Genomic DNA, 14275 nt, shown 5'->3' with positions numbered 1-14275 from the left:
ACTTGTGGAAGAATGAAATTGCAACCTTTCTCACCCATATACAAAAATCAACTCAAAGTAAATGCTTAACTGTGAAACCTGAAACTGGAAAACTACTAGAAGAAAACAGGTGAAAATCTTCTTGACATTGGTCTGGGACAAGATATTTTTGGATATGACTGAAAAACATAAGCAACAAAAGAAAAAGTAGACAAATGATACTGTATCAAACTAAAATGCTTTTGCACAGCAAAGGAAACATTTATAGAGTAAAGAGACAACCTACAGAACGGGAGAAAATATCTACAAAGCATACATTTGATAATAGGTTAATAGATTTTTTTAAAAAAGGAACTCAGACAACACAATAGCAAGAGAACAAGTTACTTCTCTAGAAAATGGGCAAAGAACCTGACAAGGTATTTCCCAAAAGAAGACACACAAATGGCTGAGAGGTATATGAGAAAATGCTAAACATCATTAATCATCAGGGAAAAGCAAATTAAAACCATAGAGATATCCTCACACCTGTTAGGATGGTCATTAACACAAAGACAAAAGAAGAGTTGGTGAGGATGCAGAGAAAAGGGATCCCCCTTGTACACTGTTGGTGTGAATGTAAATTAGTAGTTATTGTGGAAAACAGCACTGATTCCTCAAAAAAATAAAAATAGAACTACCATATGATTTGGAGATTCCACTTCTGGGTATATATCCAAAGGAAATGAAATCTGCACTCCCATGTTCACTGCAGCATTATTCCTAATACCCAAGCTATGGAGTCCATGTAAATGTCATCAATGGATGAATGGATAAAGGACATGTGGTATGTATAAATAAAGGCATACTCTTCAGCCTTAGAGGATATCCTGTCACTTGAGATAATATGGATGAATCTGGAGAACATTGTGCTAGGTGGAATAAACCAGGCATAGAAAGACAAATATTGCATGTCTCACTTATTCGTGGAATCTAAAAATGTCAAATTCATAGAAGCAGAGAGTAGAGTGGTTACCAGGGTTACCAGGGACTGGGGGGACAAAAGTGGGGGGATTGTGGAGATGTTGGTTTTTACTTTATTATTATTATTTTTTTAGATGGAGTTTTCTTCTTGTTGCCCAGGCTGGAGTGCAATGGTGCAATCTTGTCTCACTGCAACCTCTGCCTTCCGGGTTCAAGCGATTCTTCTGCCTCAGCCTCCGGAGTAGCTGGGATTACAGGTGTATGCCACCGCACCCGGCTAATGTTTTGTATTTTTAGTAGAGATAGGGCTTCACCATGTGATCCACCTGCCTCAGCCTCCCAAAGTGCTGGGATTACAGGTGTGAGCCACTGTGCCCAGCCTGAGATGTTGATTAAAGGATGCAAAATTTCAATTAGACAGGAAGAATAAGTTCAGGAAATTTATTGTACAACATAGTGACCATAGTTAATGATAATGTATACTTGAAAATTGCTGAGAGAGTAGATTTTAAAAGTTCTCACCACAAAAATATGTGGAGCAATGAATATGTTAATTAGCTTGATTTAGCCATTTCACAATGCTTATATACATCAAAACATCATATTGTACATCATAAATATATCGATTTTTATGTTAATTTAAAAATTTAAAAAGATCAGCCTTAAATAAAACAAAAGTACTCTGACATTCTAAAATTAAAGACTGTTTCTATTTTGAGAGATATAAACTGGCAAAGCAAAAATAAAGAAATCCAAATACTAGGAAAACGAGGGAAAATATGCTCAACCTTCCATAGTTCTTTTTTCCTGCTTTCTTTCCTTCCTTATCCTCTCCCTGTCTCCTACCCTTCCTCCTCTCCTCTTTCCTTTCTCCTTCCCTTCTTTCAGTCTTGGGGCTAATATTTTTAAATGCTAACAATTGTTAATATGTATTAATAGCAATATGTATCTTGTTCTTGTACTTTATCTATATTTACATGTCTTTAGAAAGGGAGAAATAAAAAGGAAAATGTTATTACCTTGCCTCCTTTACAGCTAATCGCTACGATGTTTTCAAGATCTTGAGCCATCCACTCATTTACTTCCTTGGTGAAAACCACCATCTCACTGATTTCAAGTTTAAGATTTTTAGTTAAAATATTTTCAAAAAATCAAGCCCAATATAATTAGCCCTCTTCTGATAGTAAACTTAGCATAAAACTTACTGTAGAGTGGGGACATTATGATCATCAATCATGATTCTACTGACCCTATTATGCAAGTGTTTAGGATCATAAGCTCTTTCACCTAAAATAAATAATATGTCTGTCATATCTCTATAGGGAATAATATGATAAACAATGAAGTTATGAATAAATTAACATATCTTATTGGAATTCCTTATCTATCTTCAAAAAGAGCTTTCCAAGTTGCTCCTGCCACTCTAAAATAAACGCAGGGGTCTCAAAAACGTAAGGATGGTAGTGGTTTATCCATCTCATGTAACCTAAACTCAATTTATTTTTGTTTAATAGGTATAATTTTTAACTTTCTAGCAGATCATTCATTATATTATTGCAGGGTAGTTAGAAACCACACAAGAGGCAAATGTAGCTGACCAAAATTATTGCCCCCTGAAAATGTCTATTGAGTATACAGGTAGAGGAAAAAATCAAGAGAGACAGAATATTAATCTGGGTTACAACCTATTTTCCACAGAGTTTTTTGCTTTTTTCCCATCTAGGGCTCTGCTCTCATCACAGCCCACTGCTGGTGGGGCAGAGGACTCGTTTGTTAAATTGTCTATGTCCTCATAACACAATCTGGCAGGAAAACAGAAAGATTTTCCTAAACCTAATATCGCTAGAACAGAGCTTCCCGAAAATGGTTTGCTTCCACTCCAGCCTCACTGGTCCTGCCAAAAGCCTCCTCCTTCACAGGGAACTTTGTGCTGCTGGGCTAACTCCTTCTACTAAATGGGGCCAGTCCAAGATGGGGATTTTTAAATTCATTCCTTGCCACCACCAAATACTTACGATTAAATGCAAGGTAAAAAGCATAATCATCTTCTTACATACAGTAAACTGTTTTCTATCTACAGTAGCAAAATATAGAGTAATGTACATACTGCATAGATTGTAGACTCGATAGTGGTTTGGATGTTTCTTATCTAGAAACCGCACGACTTCCTAAAAAAGACAAACACATATCTTACATATTTACATGGCACCAACATAAGCTATTTCCTAGGGGGAACCTAAAATGGTTATTGCTTTCATTAATTTGTCTCTCACTAGCATCTTCTAGGGGAGATTTAGGGAATACAAGGTATGCAAATTTCAAGTTCTAATCCACTGTGATTTTTCAAATAGTCCACAAAGTGTGTTTGGCTACTCAGATGAATCTCTTGTAAATACACACTGTTTAAGCTATCAGATAAGGAAATTAGCTGGTTAACTAACTTTAAGTAATTTGTTCTAAATCATTAATTCACAGTTAATGTGGTTCTTGTTTAAATCTAATTCATATTGGAGTTCTTATTTAAATTTAATTATGGATAGATACATCTTTAGAGAGTGATCTTCATATTACAGTCTACCTAAGCACTATGTAAACAAATAAATGCAAAAAGCATATAGTGTTATTGTGTGTATGCATGATAGAAAAATATAAACATATCAAATTTTAAATAACTGGTAACAATATGGAGACTGTTTTGGCTCATCTGTTCTCTTATTTTTTAAAATGAAGATATATGTGTACCTATGAGTGTGTGTGTGTATATATATGTATATATATGTGTAACCTTTAAAATGAAAAACAAATAGTAGTTGTTATTTAAAATACAGTTAATACCACTATATGAATCCAACTTTCAGTAAATGTACCTTTCTGAAACATATACACACATAAGTATATATCTCTGTGCAACAACAAAAATGACACAAAATCTTAAAACTGATTAGTATGTTACCTCAGAGCAATGTTTACTGGCTTAATATTGAGAAAAATAAAATTAAGGTATCAAAATCATCCATTTATTCAACTGGCTATCTCTGTTAGGAAGAAATAATAAGTCAAAAAGATGAACACTCTGAATCTACATAGTGGGGGAGGCAAGGATAAACAGTTTTATATACTTCAGAATTCATGGAATTTCTTACATAAAATTCATATGGGTTTAGAAATCACATATAAAAACCACAAATGTCTATGAGATATTTAAGCAAATTTTAAGCAATTCTTTGGATGAGGAAGAACTGAAAGTGTTGAATCAATGGAAGATCAATAGGCTTAGGTTTGACTTCATAAAAATCTGAAATTTCAGCTTAAAAATGCTATAATGAATAACAGGGGAAGCGATTTTTCAGAAAAATGGACTGAATGAGGACTATGCCTAGTATTATAAATTAATAATTCATTAACAACAACTTAAATATTACTCACTCACCTTATAGATAACTGCGCCAAGGACATAAACAATCCATAAAAGAGAAAATCTAACTGATTAACAACCTACATAAATATTCAGTGTCACCAATAAAGAAGTCAAAACAATGACATGCCATTTGCACCCATGAAATTAACCCTTTCCCTTTTAATGAGAAATCCAATGTTGGCAAAATAAGGCATGAAATTTAAAACTTTGATTTATTGTTGATACAAGAATACAATTGCTCTTGGATTTGGCAATATATATTAAGAACCCTAAAAATATTCATACTCTTAGTTACATAATGTCACTCCTAGCAATCTATATGGAAAAAGCCTTATGTGCAAAGATGTCTGTTACTGTATTATTGATTATAGTGACACTTAAATGTCCAACATTAGAGGTTAATCACAGAACTAATGAAATATCATGCAACCATTAGAATACAGTCCTGTCCTTCATTTCACTTTATTTTATTTTATTTTATTTTGAGATGGAGTTTCACTCTTGTTGCCCAGGCTGGAGTGTAATGGTGCGATATCAGCTCACTGCAACCTCTGCCTCCCAGGTTCAAGCAATTCTCCTGCCTCAGCCTCCTGAGTAGCTGGGATTACAGGCGCCTGCCACCACATCTGGCTAATTTTTTGTATTTTTAGTAGAGACGGGGTTTCACCATGTTAGCCAGGCTAGTTTTTAACTCCTAACCTCAAGTGATCCACCCTCCTCAGCCTCCCAAAGTGCTGGGATTACAGGTGTGAGCCACCACGCCAGCCCCTGTCCTTCATTCTCTCAACAAGTATCTCACAGTGGTAATTTGTGTGTAGCCTTCCTTAGTATACATATATAGAAAAACAGTCAATATTTGCTTTTTCATGGGAAAACAAATATACCTGGATGGTTAAGCTTTAGGGATTTTTCCGAATCCACTTCCTAGTTCTCTCAATGTCTAAAAAATTACATATATATAATTTTTGTAATCACATAATATATAATTTTTATAATCATATATATCAACTCAATATTTAGATGATTTACTGCTGTGTTTTCTGATCTAAGTAGTTTACTGAAGACTCTAAATACCTCTTATCCAAATTAGGTGAAAAAGGACATAAAGAATCTAGAAAAAATTTCAACTGTGCTAAGAATCTACATTTTTCTGGTCACAATCTGTCACCAGATGGACAGTTTCTGTTTTCAGCCAGAATAAAGCGATTCAATTCTACCAAGAACAGAAATTGAAAGATGGTTAAGAAGATTGTAGGAATGTAGGTAATTGCATATCTGATTTTTCTCAATAGCTCAGCCTTTGCATGGGCTCACTAAGTTTATAATTTCTGAAACTCTTCCTTGTGATGCAAAAGTAGAAAATGCTATCTACTCCACAAGGCCAGGTGTGGTGGCTCACACCTGTAATCCCAAGCCTTCTTGCAACAAACTCCACCTCCGGGTTTACCTAAATCTACCAAACTCTTCTCTCTGCCTATCTTAGTACATTCCTTGATTTGGAGGCAAAGGTATACTTCTGTACTTGCATGAGGTGGTAGCAGTGGCCAAACGTGTTGATGCTTCCACCATAGTGCTTGTCTCTCCACTAACTCTATGGGTCCTGCATCTCTAAAGTTTCTGCTACTTCAAGGCAGCATCTGACATTTCCCCACTAGTCAATTTACCACTTATGAAACTGTAATGTCTGCTTTGCATATTCGCTGCTGTTCAAAATGTAACCCTGCAACTTTATTCCCTTTTAAGAATAAAGGGGAATCACATGACTGTTTAGCATCCTCTCAGGAGTTAAGTATGCCTGGATTTGAATCTTCTCCCTTTTAGCCAAAATTGATTTAATACACTTTGTAGATGGTTCTCAAATATGACAGAGACACTCCCAGTGCAGGATATGCTGTTATCATTGAACATGCAATCACTGAAGTGCTCCATGGCCTGATTCCCAGCCTGCCCAGTAGCTGAACTAGTAGCTTAGATTTGGGGCTGCACTCTGGCAGTTGAAAGACTAAATATTAATATGGATGGTAGATTTGCTTTTTGGGTGGTTTATCATTTGTGGAATTTATTAAAAACACGTGATTACCTCCTTTTTGGATACTCTGATTAAAAATGGTAAAGGAATCAATGACTTATTAGTACTTTGTCAATGCCCCAAGGAGATAACAGTTTAATAACTGATAGAAACCAAGAGTCTAGAGATCACCCCAGAAGGAAATAGTCATGTCTTTGTTTTGATTTACATGCTAAAAGTTTTTGGCTTTTTAAAAACACCCCAGCTAATATTAAGTGTTGCCAAATTTGTATTAGTCACCACCAAATCTACTAAAAGAAAATTGGCTCAATTTAGACATGCTATAATTAACTCACAGTTATTAGCTTAACCTGCTTTAAAAAACAATATTAGCAATCAAGAGATGTTTTACCCATAAAGATGGAATTTGAAAATTTTGGGATGGCTGCCCTCAAGTGCCATGACCCATCCAGTGGGCCCTAGTCACGTTACTCCATGACTGTGCCCATTAGGAGCGACAAAAAGTAATTCCACCTCCAATAAATAGTTTGAAACAATTTTCAAAATTGGCCAAGGGAGTGGTAGAGTCATGTCTTAGCATGACTTATCACCCATAGCATAACCTGGGTGAGATGTGGTGCAGACCCTTCTCTTCAAGGTTTTTAGGTATTTACAAATGTACTTTTATACAATTGCTGAAGTCTTGAGTCTCTGACTATGTATTAGTTATTTCTTGTGAACTATCTGCATGTATAAAAATGCTTCCCTGCCTGAGAATAAGGTAGAATCATTCCATCAGTGGTCTCAATTCTTCACCTTTTCCTGAATCCAAGCCCTCGTATTTCACCTCGTAGTACCCTTTCACTCTAATTTTGTGTTCCATTATGTGAGTTGATTTGGCCACTGGGATGCCACAAAGGAGAGGCCTGCAAAAGCACTGGCAAGATTCCACTCTAGCTCTTTTCTTTTGCCATTACCATGAAACATATCCATCATATTCATCCGGATGGAGGATGAAGATGAGTTGAGCAGATAGGAGTTACCCAAGGCACTTAAGCTAAGGTAATTGTAGGCCAGCTGACAAAGACATTTCAAGGAAAGAAAACTACATGTCACTCATGAACACAGATGAAAAGTTCTACATAAAATATTAGCAAACAGAATCTAGTGTTATATAAAAAAGATAATACGTTAAGACCAAAAGGAATTTATTCCAAAAATAAAAAAGGTTACTTTAACATTTGAAAATCTCATTAATGGAATAACAGAAAAACATTTTGATTACCTTGATAGATGCAGAAAAAATATCTGATATATTCAATACCAATTCATGATTCAAAACTTTTAGCAAACTAGAAATAAATGGACTGTGTTAATCTAGTAAGGAATGACTACAAAAGCCTATAGCAAACATCATTTCAAATAGTGAAGCATGAAATTCTTTCCACCCAAGTTTAGGAACAGGGCAAGGCTGCCTCCTCTTACCACTTCTATTCAATATTACAGTGAAAGTACTAGATAATTCAATAAAGAAAGAAAATAGTATAAAAAGTGGGAAGAAAGTAGTAACTTTATATGATTATATACATTTAAAAAATCCCAGGGAATCTACACATTCATTATTAAAATGAATGTGTGAATTTATGAAGGATGCTAGATGTAAAGTCAACATACAAGGCCAGGTGTGGTGGCTCACACCTGTAATCCCAGCACTTTGGGAGGCTGAGGTGGAAGGACTCTTTGAATCCAGGAGCTCAAGACCAGCCTGGGTCAATGAGACCAGAGAGACTCCTTCTGTACAAAAATTAACTAAAAAACATTAGCCAAGTGTGGTGATGCCTGCTTATAGTCTCAGCTATGTGGGAGACTGAGGTGGGAGAATCGCTTGAGCCCAGGTGCCACTGCACTGCTGGCACCTGTGGTGACAGAGCAAGGCCCTGTCTTAAGACAAATAAACAATAGTCAATATGCAAAAATTAGTTATGTTCCTATATACCAATAGCAAATATTTAGAAAATGAAGATCTTCAAATATCTTTTAAAATAGCATAAAAACTTATCAACTACGTAGAAATAAAACTAACAAAAGATGTGTAAAACCTGTACACTACAAACACTGCTAAAAGAAATCAAAGAAGATGTCAGTAGAGAGATGTATTATGTTCATGAGTTGGAAATCTCAGTATTTTTAGATGTCAGTTCTCTCCAAATTAAGCTATGTAGTCAATGTCCAAGTCAAAATACTAACAGGGTGTGGGGGGGGTGGGGAGTGGGATGGAGGGGGCGTTGAGTGGAGGTGTATGTAAATTGCCAAGATGATTCTAAAATTTATATGGAAATTCAAAAAATCTAGGAAAGCCAAGATAGTTTTTAAACAAAGAAGTATACAGTTGGAGGACTTATAGACAAGTTTTCAAGAGTCACTACAAAGCCATAATAATTAAAACTGTGATCTGGACTTAAGTACAGACAGTCATAATGAAAGGACGAAAAGCCCAGAAACAGACTTATACATATATGTGCACGTTATTTGCAATAAACACACCTCTGCAATTCATTGGGGGAAATTATGCTTTTTACAATAAATGGTACAGGAGGAATTGATAGCTATGTGAAAAACATGAACCTTGATACTTTATATCTTTACAACAATTAATTGGAGGTCAGTCATAGACCAAAATATTGATAGAGGTGTTAGTTACATGTATATATACTTACGTATAATATCATCAAGATAAACACTTGGTTAGTGCAACCTACTATATGTGTTATACCTCAATAAAAATGTGGTTATATATGCATGCATGTATAATATATACTTACATCAGGCATATGTATATACAGATAATTTTATATATCTTTTTTACTTCAACTTTTATTTTAGATTCAGGGGTACGTGCACAGAATGTGCAAGTTTTTTACATAGGTAAATGTGTGCCATGGTGGTTTACTGCACAGATCATCCCATCCCTAGGCATTAAGCCCAGCATCCATTAGCTGTTCTTCCTGATGCTCTCCTTCCTCCATCCCCTCCCTCCCGACAGGCCCCAGTGTGTGTTATTCCCCACCGTGTGCCCATGTGTTCTCATTGTCAGCTCCCACATATAAGTGAGAACATGCGGTGTTTGGTTTTCTGTTCCTGTGTTAGTTTGCTGAGGATAACAACTTCCAGCTCCATTCATGTCCCTGCAAAGGATGCAATCTTGTTCCTTTTTATGGCTGCACAGTTTTCTATGGGTGTTTATGTACCACATTTTCTTTTTGTTGTTGTTTTTTAAGTGTTAAATACTCTTTATTTGAAATTACACAGAAACCACACAAAATGCCTTTGAATCAGTAAAAGGAATCATCTTAAATACAGGGCATTCTAATTAGATTGGCATAGTTAAGGCCAAAAATACAAAGTAGACATTGCTACCTTATCCTCAACCCTTGCCTGTAAAAGGCAAATAAACACAAAATACAGGTGAATCTTGCTTGGTTCTGAGACAGTGAAGAAATTTCCCCAGTATTTAAATATATTCACATAACCAGTCATATAAATCTAAATATAAAGCAATATAAATATAAAACCAATCTCCAATAAGTTTTAAGATGGTACTCACCATCTTTGTGAAAAGTTGAACATTATTAACAAAGTCTAATCATATCTTTAGAAGGGGTAAGCAGTGATAGCATTTACTGAATTGGAATCACTATTAATATTCAAGAACCAGACTTACTCATTTAACCACAAGCCAGTCTTAGTTTTAAATCAGGACTGCCCAACAAAATATTCTGACAGTCATTCATAATCTGAATTCTGGTGTATGAGATCTACTAAATTATGGTACACATAAAAAAGTCATGAGACATTTCTGTTTTGTAATATAAGGCAGTGGCCAATTATTACTCACTTGTAGCTTTTTTGAGATAAGCTATCAAGTCTGCCCTTTCTGCCTTCTTCTTAATGCTGGCAAAGATCATTTTTGTTCCAGGAATGTACTTCCTGGGATTCTCCAAATACTCTGTCAGTGTATCCTCTCCCCAGGTGATGCCTTTTTTCTTACCAGTGTCTATGTAAGAGAATCCAATGGCCTGACCTGTCTTCCACCTGAAGAGACCATGGAGATTAGGCCCAGTCTTGTGCTTGTCTCCTTTTTCCACAGTGTGGCACTAGGCACACTTCTGAACAAAAATCTTCTTACCTTTCTCAACATCACCCATATTTAATTCTCTCTTTCGTCACTGGCGCTACAAAGGTTCCTGCTCAGAAGCCAGAAGTCCCACTCTATGTACCACATTTTCTTTATTCAATCTATCATTGACTGGCATTTAGGTTGATTCCATGTCTTTGCTATTGTGAATACTGCTGCAATGAACATATGTGTGCATGCATGTATCTTTATAAGACAATGATTTATATTCCTTTGGGTACATACTCCATAATGGGATTGCTGGGTCAGATGGTATTTCTGCCTCTAGGTCTTTGAGGAATTGCCACACTGTCTTCCAAATGGGTTGAACTAATTTACACACCCACCAACAGTGTAAAAGCATTCTTTTTTCTCCGCAACCTTCCCAGCATCTGTTGTTTTTTGGCTTTTTAATATAGCCATTCTGACTGGCATGAGATGGTATCTTATTGTGGTTTTGTTTGCATTTCTTTAATGATCAGTGATGTTGAGCTTTTTTTTTTTCATATTTTTGTTGACTGCATGCATGTCTCTTTGGGGAAGTGTCTGTTCAGATCCTTTGCCTGATCCTTTGTCTGTTCAGATCCTTTTTAAAGGGGTTGTTTTTTTCTTGTAAATTTAAGTTCCTCATAGACTCAGAACGAGGTATTACCAGCGAAGGCCGCGAAACAGCAAAGATGGCAGCCAGCTCCTTCCTTTGGAAGCTCCAACCCAGGGGGATACTGACCTATAGCCAGCCCACACACACCTGCAGGAGGTGGCTGGAGACCTCTGTTGCGCGTTCTCACCCAGTTAGGAGGCATGGGATCAGGGACCCCTCCAAAGAAGCAGTCTGGTTGCTTTGGGGTAGAGCAGGTGTGCCGCATTGTGGGGGATACTTCCTCCTGCAGCCCACCCGTATTCTCCAAAGCCAGCAGGTTGGAGTGGCTGAGTTGGCCAAACTACAGAGACGGCAGCTGCCCCTCCGGCCAGGAGCTCCATTTCAGGGAGAGATCAAAGCTCTGTCCATAGAACCATTGCTGGAGTGGTTAAAGCCCCACAGGGATTCTTGCCCAGTGAGGAGGAATGAATTGGGGTCCTGCTTAAAGAAGCAGTCTGGTCACGATCTGGCAAGCCAGCTGTGCTGTGTTGTGGGGAACTCTTCCTTGTCCGGACTGTATTCTCCATAGCTGGCAGGCTGGAGTGGCTGAGTCTATGAACCACAGTGATGCCGGCTGCCTCTCACCACCTCCCCGGGAACTCAGACCCATCTGAGGTGGATTCCAGCCTGCTGCTTTTGGCAGGCTAGGATTCCAAGCCAGTGGGTCTTAACTTGTGAAGTGCCATGGAAATGGGGCCTGTAGAATGACGCTGCCTGGCTCCCTGGATTCAGCCCCCTTCCCAGAGATACATATGGACAGATTTCCCACTGTGCTGAAGATCCCGGGTGCTAGAGTGTGTCAAACTCCTGGGTTTCTGTGTGTGCCTGAGCAGCTGATGTGCGCGACTCCATACAGTTCTGTGTAGCAGACCCAAGGCCCTGGTGGCATGGGCTCACAAGGGGATCTCCTGATCCATGGCTTGCAAAGATCCATGGGAGAAACAGTTTCCTGGGCAGGATTGCACAATCCCTCGCTGCTTCCCTTGGCTGGGAGTGGGGGTTCCTTTGGCTCCATGCTGCCCCTGGCTGGGCCATCGCACCCTCTCCCTGCTTTTCTTCGTTCTCCATTGGCCGACCTGTTCATCCAGTCAGTCCCAACGTGAGAACCTGGATATCTCAGTTGAAGGTGCTGAATTCCCTCGCCGCTTTTCATTCCTCTTTGTGAGCGCTGCAGACTGCAGTTGCTTCTAATTGGCCATCTTGCATCACTCTAAACATTTCTTTTTCAGCCCAGTTCTTAATTCCTATAGTCCCTCGTTTATCACCAGTTTCTTGATAAAATAATCTGTCCACGTTCTCCAGTCATGGGATGATGACTCAGGCCGGGGGTCCAGGACATCTTCTGGGAAGCAGCTGAACTTGCAGCCCTGCCCTGTTGGGAACTGAGCTAACGCACCGCAGAGAGGCGCTGTCCTGTTGGGAACTGAGGTAACCCACGGCAGAGAGGCGCTGTCCTGTTGGGAACTGAGGTAACCCACGGCAGAGAGGCGCTGTCCTGTTGGGAACTGAGGTAACCCACGGCAGAGAGGCCCTGTCCTGTTGGGAACTGAGCTAACACACCGCAGAGAGCTACTGTCCTGTTGGGAACTGAACTAACACACTGCAGAGAGCTACTCCTTCCACCTCTCAGCAACTGATGCCGGCCCTCGATAATTATACTTTTATTGAGATATAATAAGTATTGTAAATTACATAAAATTAAACAGTGATCCTTTCAGCTGGCATTTCACAGTAAACAGCATTATATGTTTGAAATTAATTTAGTCATCCACAGAGCCTAAACCAGTATGCCCTCACTATAATTTAGGATCTCAACCTAAGAATACCCATTTTGGTTATAGCATCCCCATCTGTCTTCCCTATGGCAGACTATCAAAAAAGGCCACAATTCTTTATAATTCCTTTTATCAAGAATTCGAGTTTATTTTCTACTCCTTGAATCCAGACTGGTACTGTAATTTGCATTGTCCAGTAAAATAGGGTAGAAGTAATATATAATTTTGAGCCTGGGCCTTAAGAGGATTTGCATTGCTTTGTTGCCGCTCCAGGGACTCTTGCCTCTGCCATCATGTGAACAGGACTGAAGTAGCCTACTGGAGAATGAGAGACCACCTGGGGCCATTCAGCCAAGTCAGGTTATTTTCTTTCCTTTCATTTAAAAAATCTGTTTCCTTCATTCTTTAAAAATATTTTTAATCGACACATAACACTTGTTCATATTTAGAAGGTAGAGAGGGATATCTCAATACCTATATACAACATGTAATGATAAAATCAGGATAATCAGCATATCTATCACCTCAAATATTTATCATTGTTTGTGTTGGGAACACTCAACATCCTCTCTATTTAAAAATATACAATAAATTATTGTTAACTGTACTCACCCTACAGCACTATAGAACACCAGAACTTAGTCCTATCTGTAAGCTTAAATCCGATATTTCTTTGTTGATTTTCTGTCTGGATGATCTGTCCCATGGTAAGAGTGGGGTGTTAAAGGCCCCAACTGTTACTGCATTGAAGTCTATCTTTCCCTTTAGATCTAATAATATTTGCCTTGTTTATCTGAATGCTCTAGTGTTGGGTACATATATATTTACAATTATTATATCTTATTGCTAAGTTGATCCCTTTATTATCAAATGACCTTCTTTGTCTCTTCATACAGTTTGACTTAAAGTCTGTTTTACCTGATAAGTATGGCTACCGCTACTCGCTTTTGGTTTCTGTTTGGCTGAAATAATTTCTTCTATCCCTTCGGTTTCAGTCTATATGAACCTTTACAGGTAAAGTTAGTTTATTGTAGGCAGTATACAGTTGGGTCTTTTTTTTTTTAATTTTGGCAGCCAACTCTATATCTTTTAATTGGGAATTTGATCTGTTTATATTACATTCAAGGTTACTATTAATAGATGAGGCTTTATCCTGTCATTTTGTTCAATTTTTTTCTGGTTGTTTTGTATATCCTTTGTTCTTTTCTTCCCCTATTTTTTTTTTTTTTTTTTAAATCTTTGTGGTTTGGTCATTTTCTGTAGTGATAAAGTTTGATTCCTTTCTCTTTCTCATGTGCATATCTGTGCTACCAGTGAG

At 37.8% G+C, this 14275-nt stretch overlaps 1 protein-coding gene, 1 long non-coding RNA gene and 1 pseudogene across 2 annotated transcripts in view; 1 reads left to right on the top strand and 2 right to left on the bottom strand.

The window, feature by feature from the left end:
- Positions 1–14275, bottom strand: part of LOC126929677 (phosphatidylinositol 3,4,5-trisphosphate 3-phosphatase TPTE2-like) — a 59248-nt gene that overhangs the window by 36812 nt on the left and 8161 nt on the right. The window contains 3 exon segments of the mRNA XM_050746258.1: positions 1967–2049; positions 2148–2229; positions 3050–3110. Coding sequence (XP_050602215.1) covers positions 1967–2049; positions 2148–2229; positions 3050–3110 — 226 coding nt within the window.
- LOC126929807 (uncharacterized) overlaps positions 1–14275 on the top strand; it is a 28644-nt gene that overhangs the window by 9310 nt on the left and 5059 nt on the right. The gene's annotated exons all lie outside the window — the stretch shown is intronic.
- On the bottom strand, positions 10204–10573 carry LOC126929771 (cytochrome c-like; annotated as a pseudogene).

The sequence above is a fragment of the Macaca thibetana genome, chromosome 10 (genome assembly GCF_024542745.1).
Source record: "Macaca thibetana thibetana isolate TM-01 chromosome 10, ASM2454274v1, whole genome shotgun sequence".
NCBI classification, from domain to species: Eukaryota; Metazoa; Chordata; class Mammalia; order Primates; family Cercopithecidae; genus Macaca; species Macaca thibetana.
The sequence above is the reverse complement of the archived record's forward strand: the minus strand, read 5'-3'. Positions and strand labels throughout refer to the sequence as shown.